The 9266-nt window shown below is 45.2% G+C and overlaps 1 protein-coding gene and 1 non-coding gene across 2 annotated transcripts; one reads left to right on the forward strand and one right to left on the reverse strand.

Annotated features, from left to right (window-relative positions):
• Positions 1–1164: 1164 nt before the first annotated feature.
• LOC116664629 lies at positions 1165–1271 on the forward strand. The gene has a single exon (XR_004321147.1). It is a non-coding gene; the product is annotated as a U6 spliceosomal RNA (small nuclear RNA).
• Positions 1272–5511: 4240 nt separating this feature from the next.
• On the reverse strand, positions 5512–7061 carry LOC102512182 (ribonuclease pancreatic). Its single transcript, XM_014567317.2, has 2 exons — positions 6942–7061; positions 5512–6205 (listed from the first exon to the last, which is right to left on the reverse strand). Exon 2 carries the CDS (start codon positions 6178–6180, stop codon positions 5740–5742), a length of 441 nt encoding a protein of 146 aa, XP_014422803.1. The 5' UTR covers positions 6181–6205; positions 6942–7061; the 3' UTR covers positions 5512–5739.
• Positions 7062–9266: the final 2205 nt, after the last annotated feature.

Below are 9266 nucleotides of genomic sequence, written 5' to 3' on the forward strand. Positions count from 1 at the left end.
TTGCTGCTGGGACTATGGTGGGCAGTGCCTCCCCTTTGTGCTTTGCCTGAGGGTCTCACCAGGGCTCGATGGTTTGAAATTCAGCACATACAGCCGAGGCCTCTCCCGTGTAACAAGGCGATGAGTGTTGTAATAGTTACACCTGGCACTGTAAGCCTGAAAACACCTTTCTGCACACCTCCTTCCAGGATGTGGCTGCTGCCTGTGATTCGCCAAACATCACATATAAGAACAGCCAAAACAATTGCCACGAGGATCCGAAGCCCGTTCACCTGACTCAGTGCAGCCTCACTGCGGGCAGGTACCCTGACTGCCGCTACCGAGAGGCTGCCGAGTACAAGTTCTACATTGTGGCCTGTGACCCCCCTCAGAAGGGCGACCCTCCCTATGCGTTGGTTCCTGTGCACTTAGATAAGGTTGTTTCAAGGTTCCATCACTTTCGTTCTCACTTGGCACAAATTCTCTTATGATCTTCTCTGATTTTTCTTTGCTTTCGTTGATTTTCCTGGTTCCCAGAGAAGGGAAAGGGAGGGTGTTGGAAGAATTAGAGTGACGAGGATATCAGACAGTTTTCTGCTTTGGAGCTCAGTGTTTTGAAGGCAGACAGAAGGGAAGAGGGCAAAGAAGGGTCCAGGCCTCTGTATTTTCAGCCTTAGAACTTTGCTGCGTTACAGGAGAAAAGCAATTTTAATTACACATGTACATGTGGGATCCCTACAAATACATGAGACTCAAAAGACACGGGTAACCCGGGGGGGCTCAGGGTCTGTGTCTGCAGCGGCATCCCGAGACCAGGCCTGGTGCCGGGAGGGTTGCCCTGGCTTAGAGATGCCACGTTTCCCAGGGAAAATGAGCTAAGTAGACAACCCAATACATGTCTCCTACCCACAGGGTGTGGGAAAAGAAATTGAGTATCAGGTCAGAGGACACTGCACTTTTTAAAATGTTATGCTGACTAGAGGATGTGAGGCCACTCCTACTGCTTTACTTCCTGCCTTAGTTGGTACTTTACTTAGTTCCACTGGGGAAAAGAAGTGTACAGTCGAAGAGGATTTTATTGAAAAAATTCAATACTATGAATATTTTTGCTGAAGTCATCTTTTTAATCTGTAAATTGTTTTTAAAGCCATACAGTCTAGATAGGGTCAATAGAAACAGAAAAGTTCGCTCCCCTTTGCAGCACATATACTAAAATTACAACGATTCAGAGAAGATTAGCATGACCCCCTCACAAGGATGACACACAAATTCCTGAAGCCTTCCATATTTTTTGAAGTAAGTCAGACAGAGAAAGACAAACGTCGTATGATATCATTTATATGTGGAATCTAATATATGACCGAAATGAACCTATTTACAAAACAGAAAGACACTCACAGAGATAAAAAAACAAATTGTGGCTATGGGGGGAAGGCAGGGAGGGAGGGATAAATTGAGAGTATGGGATTGGCTGATGGAAAATACTATGCATAAAATAAATTTAAAAAAACAGGTCCTACTGTATAGCACAGGAAACTGTATTCAATATCTTGTAATAACCCTCAATGAAAAAGAATCTCTCTCTTTCTGTATATATATATGGAATAAATGGAATCACTATGCTGCAATCACTATGCTGTACACAGGAAACTAATACAACATAGTAAATCAAAAAAATAAAAATTAAAAAAAAGGAATACTAATCAATCAGTCACTCAGCACAAGCAGAAGAAGTGATGTGCACGTTTGAGGCAAGCCTGCAGGGGTGTGGGGTGGCAGGAGCGGGGCCAAAGACCCTCAGGGGAAGGCAGAAGCGGATGCTCGTGAGGAGGGGAAATCCAGAGCGCCTCACACTTCGTGATGGACTTTACAAAAGCCTACTCTTGCCCTCTCTCATGCACTCATTTCATTTTTAATGTGATTTATTACTTTTCAAAAATTAAACAATGTAGACCAATACAAACTAATATATGGTGCTCAAATGAATAAATATTGTGTTCCATATGCTTACTCTTAGAAAAATACAAAAACACTGGAGTCCATTCTATTCCTCCCTCCACTCCCATTCCTCTTAATTCTTCTTAAATGAAATCATAAATTTAGAGTGTCTCCAGCCCTATTTTGACACTTTTACTTCATAAACATTATACAGTGTTTCCATGTGCAATTTAAAAATAAATTTATCCAAATGCCATTGTATGGTAGAAATCATTCTGCAACTTGATTTTTTTGTTCACTCAACAGTGTTTTTAACACACATTAGTATTAAAATGTGTCTTTCTTGTTCTTTTATTTTTTCAGATGTATTATATTTTTCTTTGGATTAATAAACCATCATTTACTTATCAGTCGTCTCTTGGTACGATATTTGGGATGCTCTCAAATTTTCACTCCAACGAGCAGTGTTGCAACAAATGTCTGTGTACATTTCTCTGTGTGCACATGTGGCAAAATTTTACCTCTGGGTGACATGATCTCCCTCGTAGGTACACGGAGATGTGGAATTTCCAAGTTATACATATATTTAATTTTGCTAAGTCTTGTTATATTTTCATCATACTTAGCGATTTAAAGAAAGACACGCAGCAGAAGAGTTGTAAGTTTCAGCTTTATTCAAGGTGTCACTGAGGACTAGAGCCTGGGACACAGCCACTCAGGTAGCTCTGAGGTATGAGATAGCACACCATTGTTGTGTAGCTTGTTCATAAGTAAATAAATGATGCAAAAACGCATAACCCAAATTCAGTCATAAGGGAAAAAGTTTGATGTGTCCAAATTTAGAGACATTTCACAAATAAGAACCGCCAAGAAGCCAAGCATGGTGAGGCTTGTGTGTACTGAGGTCTTTCATTGCACTTTGCCTGCTTTTCTGAGGTAAGGATACAACGTATAAAGTGAACATGTAGCCTGCTCTTATGACAACAGTTATTTGGTGCCTACCAGAGGCTGGGGGATTTTACAGAAGGCAGCTGTGTAAAGAAACGTGTGGAGGAAAGAACTGATGGTGTTTTATATCTCCAAGTGTCTTGGCTGACTGGAGGAATTGCAGGAGTACATGCTCTGTGAGGGCTGAATCAGCCCAGGGAGCCAGAGTGGGCATTGGGAGCAGCCTTTCATTCACAGTTAGAGAGAAAGCTCAAAGTGCAAATACTGGAGTGGGGGCACTTGGAAAGAAAGAACCTGATGGGGTGATCATTTACTCTGGTGATTGAAGGACTCATCTAAGGTGTGCATGGTGGTTGTGTTTTGCCTGGGGAAGGGCTGGGCTGGGGGACTGCCGGCTGCTGGAATTGAAGGGAGAACTTACCACACAGAGAGGCAGGAGAAGACCAGCCCAGCAGAGGCAGAAGACGCTGTGGTTCTGTGGGTACACACAGAGCTGCGGGGGCGCGGGGGAGCTGGGCTGCTGCGATGTGTTTCCTTGTCCACCGAGAATGCAGAATCCAGGAGCGTGTTTTGTTTGAGGAAGCTTCTGAAAATTAACATTATCCTTCTTCGAAGAATCACTGGATATGATCATTTGTGTCTTTAAGCAGGAACCCATCTTCCCATGTTAGCACCTCAATTGTAAGATTCACCTGCCTGGGTTAGTCTCCTGGAACAGGCTAGTACTCCTTTACTTGTGGGGAATAATAGCTGCCCCAAGGAACAGAGACCTCTGATTTGTCCCCAGATGACCCTTCTCGACTGTCCCTCACCATGTTTGGGCCAAGACTCAGCCTTTCCCCTCTCAGTGTCCTCCTTTCCAGAGCACTTCCCACCCACCACCTGCCACCCACACCAGCTCCCTGGCTGTGCAGGTCTGCTCCTGGACCATCTGTCATCACCTATCAGTTTATTCCCCCGATGGAGGCACACTATGGTCCTGTGGCCCACAAGGTGCGGGGGCCCAGAAGCCAGAGCTGGTGAATGTGCAGAATAGATGCAGCAAAACTGCAAGTGTGTGTTCAAAAAAGCTCCAATAAAGTGTTCTCTTAGCACTAGCATGTGGGAAAATGAGCTCTGGGTTTGGGAACACGGGGGAGATGAATGTAAGAAAAATTCTGTCTCGAGGAAATAGATCTAGAAATTTAAAGTTTCCCTTTTTCCCTCCCTCCATCCTCACTGCTTGTAGGAGAGAGATCCCCATTGCCACAGAAATGCAGGGATAGCTGGCCGACCCCTCTCAAATGCAGTCTTTCTTCCTCTTACAGAAGCCCCAGGGCTAAGCATTGCCTTTACCTAAAAACACAGTCACTTTCAACTTTTACAAATGTAGTACGCAAAGACAAGGACAGAACTGGTCACACTGGTTGGAAGTAGGACTTTTCTCTAGTTGTATGACCTTGTCAGGAGCTAGATGCAAGTGCAATCAGAGGGTCGTATGAAATGATTGCGTGATGACAGAAGTCGAGTCTAGTCTTTTCAGTGAATGTGAGGAAGGGTGGCTGAGAAGTGAGCTGACTCACAGGCCAAGTCCAGTGGGAACCTGTGAGAGCCCCCAGCGAGCTGAGGCAGAGAAAGCTGTGACTCCAGGGCCCTCGGGGAAGGAAGGACACTGGGGAATATTTTCCCTGAATAGAATCTAGTCTCAGTCATGCCACTAAGTAGCAGTGGCCAGGAGCAGGTCACTTAACCTTTCTGAGATTCCAGTTGCTCCTCTATGAAAGTTGGGGAGGTTACACTTGGTCAGGGATGCCAGTGGGTGGCACCTACTTCCTCACCTCCCCCGTGCCTTCGGGGAGGTGCCACTCCAGAACATCCTAGTGTAGGCATTTTTCTCCAGCATGCTAGGCAGGCATTGCCCAGTGAGAGTCAGTACACAAGCTTAAATCTGCTTATCCTCCCTCCTGATGATCTCTGAAGTCCCTGCTAAACGGGAGGTTCCAACTTTCCAAGTAAGAAAGGACCATTTTTCTGATTTAGTAATAGCTCACTCAAAAAAACAAAAAATAAAAAAAGGAACATGGAAATTTAGGGTCATAATTTCACACACTCCACGTCCCTACCTGTGGCCCTAGCAGGGTCTTCCCAGGTTCACACTGTCCTTCCTTGTGCGAGAGATTTTTGTGTCTGAGCTTCACCCTTTGTCAGCTCACCCAGCATGACAGTGTCCCACACTGTAGCTCCCGTTTTATCTAAAATAACTCACGCCTTAAAACGATAATTGGACATCAAGGGACCTACAGGGAAAGGAATGATCTCAGTTCACTGAAAAAACAAGAGTCAATAAAATAGATAAATGACAAGGACCTATGGTGTAGCACAGGGAAGTATATTCAACACCTTGTAATAATATATATAGTGGGAAAGAATCTGTAAAGAAAAAGTATGCATGTATAACTGAATCACTTTGCTGTGAAACTAACTTTGTAAGTGAACTACACTTCCATGCAAAATTTAAAAAGCAGCAAAAAAAAGCCCAAGTCAGAAGAGGTGGCCTTTAAGGATTCCATTCACCTCTCACCAAAGCTACTGAGACTCATGGTTCTCAGCCTTGGCAGGAAGTGATCACACATACAGTTAGTTCCCAGGTGGGGACCACATCAGGAATTCAGGTGATTGCAGCTGTGTTTTATTGAAAGAAGCAGGGAAGTGGGTAACATGGGCCCCAACACACAAGCTACCCCTCAAGCCCTAAACCACACAGGGGCAATGTGAGGCCAGGGAAGCATGTGTGCATGCTGGATAATTGCTCTGAGGGCAAGGAAGCAAGAGAGGAGAGACAGATGCTTTCATGATGAAATGGGGTATCTTGCTGCTCCAGCCTCAGATGGACACCTACACCGAAGCGTCGAAGTGGACTGGCACGTACGGGTTCCCCTCACAGGCTATGATGATGTGTTTCTGCAGATTGCTGGCCTTGTATGCACAGTTGGGGTACTTGGAACTGCCCGTCTCACGGCAGTCTGTGATGTGCATGGTGGATGTGCTCTGGTGGCAGTTGGTTTGCCCATTTTTGCAGGTGACGCTTTTCTGGGAGCAGACGGCCTGCACATCTTCCAGGGACTCATGAATAAAGGTGTTCACTGGCTTGCACCATCCATCTGTCATTTCCCGACGCTTCATCATTTGGTTGCAGTAGTTGGAGTTGCTGCTGGAGGAGCTGTAGCTGTCCATGTGCTGCCGCTCAAACTTCTCGGCCGCTGTTTCCGAGCCCAGGGAAGGCTGGACCCACCCCAGCACCAGCAGTAGGAACAGGACCGGGAACTTCGGAACCATGGTTGCCTCACACTCCTGGGGGAGCCTACCCAGGAAAAGGGGTGGGAGGAAGCATCACCAGAGAACCCCAGCTCTCACCTGCACCCTCCCTGGCTTACCACCTCCCACAGGTTAACCAGAAAGACATCCCTCTCCCAGTGAGTTCTTCCCAGTAATGAGGCATTCACAGGTGCAATTCTCCACGAGTTTTGACTCCCACTCCTTACAGAGAGGCCATGCTTCCTTCTGGGTAGTGACCCCAGAAATGACCAAAAATCCTAGCAGTCCTATTTTTGAATACAGAAGTATTTTTGCTACAAAATACATTTGAACAATAAAGCACCTTTCTCACATTTGTACCCAGTGCTCACGTGGCTCATTAGAAGATGCTTTTGAATAAATCATGAAATAAATGAGCCAAATTTTGAATAAGCCAAATTGTATCCCTGAGATACCACGCAGTATTCATCCAGGACCAGGGCTGACAGAGCCCTGCTGTCCTGCAACACAAGGGAAGCCCCGACCCCTGCCTGACGCTGGCACATAAAGGGAAGCCACTGTATTCCAAAGGAAGGGGCTCTCCTCCCTCAAGTTGGGGTGCTGCTCCTTCCCTAGCCCCATGGGTCCTCGGCAGCCTGCATGCCCCATCCATGACCCCAGCTGTGCCCCAGCTGATGTTTGCCTGCCCCAAGCTTTCTCTGGCTGCCCTCACCCACTCTGCTTCCCTCCTCTCCAACCCTCAAGCAGAAGCAGCACCTGAGACCACCTCTTGGTTTGCTTACCTGGGTCTCTAGCTTGGTCTCAGAGAGAGAGCGTGGAAGGCAGTGTCTGCAACACCCGATCCTGGGAGTGTGGACTTTATACAGACTGAAAAGGGGCTTGGCTTCTGAGAAGAGAAGGGTGGGAGGAACTCTTGGCTCCGGTCCACATGAGAGCAAGGACAACGTGTGGAAGGGGTGGGGAATTACACAGGCCACCCTCTTTTCAGGGCTGCTACACAGAGTGAGCCTTTGCCTATGAGAGCCTTTCTTTCCACAGGAAGCAGAGAAAGCCCCCATAGCAGTGATGCCCGAACCTCACCCGAATCCTACTTGTCTCCTTGGGAGCCAGTTTCACCAAGTAGCCCTTGGAGGTTAGCAAAGGGCGCATGTGATCCAGGGAGAGGGAGGGGAATGGACCTGCTCTCTCTCCTGCCTGGAGCTGCTTAGGCCAGAATTCCACATCTCTCCCAGGGAAACCAGGGAGAGGCGGCCAGCTGCTCCCTGCTGGAAGGCGTCCCAGATCTGGAGAAGAAGCGGGAGAGTGCCTGAACCCCGAGAAGGACGCCTGTGGGTTCTAACCCAGTTCTGGCCACTTCAATGCTCCTGCGCTATTAGAGGAGAGTGTGTGGTTTTCGCATCTACAGTGACCCTGCTAGTCAGAATGGATTAGAGGAACTAAAGATAAATCAAAATGCAAAACCCCCTTTAGAGAAGAAATGGAGAACATTATATTTCTTAGCAGTATAATTCCCTCCAGTAAAGAGCCCTTGTTTGCTGGAGGACAGTTTTATTTTTACTTATTTTTAAAAATACAGTTGATTTACAATATTGTGTTAGTTTCAGGTGTATAGCAAAGTGATTCAGATATATGTATATATATTCAGATATATGTGTGTGTGTGTGTGTATCTATATATATATATCTATTTTTATAGATATATAGATATATAGATATAGATATAGATATATATACACATAATTTTAATCCCCCTGGAGTGAGAATTATCAAAATATCTCTCCATGCTCTAGGTTTACACTGTCTCAGTCCAAATTCTGGTTTAGCATGTTAAGAGCTGGGCAAGTCTCCTCCTCTTTAAAATGGTAATGATAATAACATGGTCCTCTTAGATCTATTGCTAACACAAAGTAAGGTAAGATGCAGAGGGCTTGGAGCAGTGCTTAGAAAGCATCCATAAATGTTTGTTCTTAATATTGTTCACAAGGAGTGAGGTTAACTTCCTCCCAAAGACTCTGTTTAAATAACACTAGGTGATCTCTGATTTGCTTTCTCCAGGAGGTGGAGTCAAGTAACTACCAGGCTTTTGTTCTGTTAAAATCCAGAGCTAAAAAGAGTAGGCAGTTTGAAAGCCCAGGAGAGGGAACGGGAGGGGGAAGAGAGAAGAGAGGTAACTTGGTGGGAAGAAGAGAATTCTATAAGGGGGAATTTAAAGCTTTGTTTTTTAGGTGGGTGGAGGTACTTAGGTTTGTTTTTTTTTTCCCAGTGGAGGTGCTTGGGAATGAACCCAGGACCTGGTGCAGGTGAAGCACCCACTCTACCACTGAGCTATACCCTCTCCACTAAGGGGGAAACTTAAAATTGTTTTGCCACATGATATCCAAGAAATCTTTGGTAAAGTCAACATTATTTCCTCATGCATATAAATTTGGAAGTGGAAGTGATGTTAAGGAAGGTGTGGTGTGGCATAATCCTTTAGTTTTATGTTCCCATAGTTTGCCCACCACCTGACTCTCCACCCAGGTTTTGTTTCTCTCTTAGTGTGTAGGTGGTATTCATATCCTCCTCAGTAGTGTTGCAAGGAAAACTTTTCATCTACCTACTTATGCTAAAGTCAAGAAGTCTGCAAATTAACTGACAAAAGACAGGTTAACAGAAGAACTGACAAAATTTATTCATATGCATATGGAGGAGCACAAAAGAAGTGGTTCCCTGAACAGCTAGGGATAAAGGTTTATACACCAACTTAATAGGGGAAAGATGGAGGTGACATGGGATTGGGACAAGTACAGACTATATAGTAAATAAATGGCGCTTTTTTTTTTTTTTTTTTTTTTTGAGAAAAGACAAATGAGCTTTTAGGGAACTAATAGGATGTAAAATAGTTTGTGATAATGTGTGTCTATTCAAGTGCAAGTTGTCTGCTTTCTTCCTGACTGTAAACCTCCCCTGAGACGGGATTTATAGCAGCTTTGCTCTCAGAAGATTCTGCCTTTACTCAGATAAGGGAAGCTCCAAAAAAGCTTCTTTCAGCATCTGCTGAGGCTCAGATATCTTCCGTTCATAATAACCTTCATATCAAATCTGTGCATCTGAGTGGGTGCCTACAAT

This window comes from Camelus ferus, chromosome 6 (genome assembly GCF_009834535.1).
Source record: "Camelus ferus isolate YT-003-E chromosome 6, BCGSAC_Cfer_1.0, whole genome shotgun sequence".
Classification (NCBI taxonomy): domain Eukaryota; kingdom Metazoa; phylum Chordata; class Mammalia; order Artiodactyla; family Camelidae; genus Camelus; species Camelus ferus.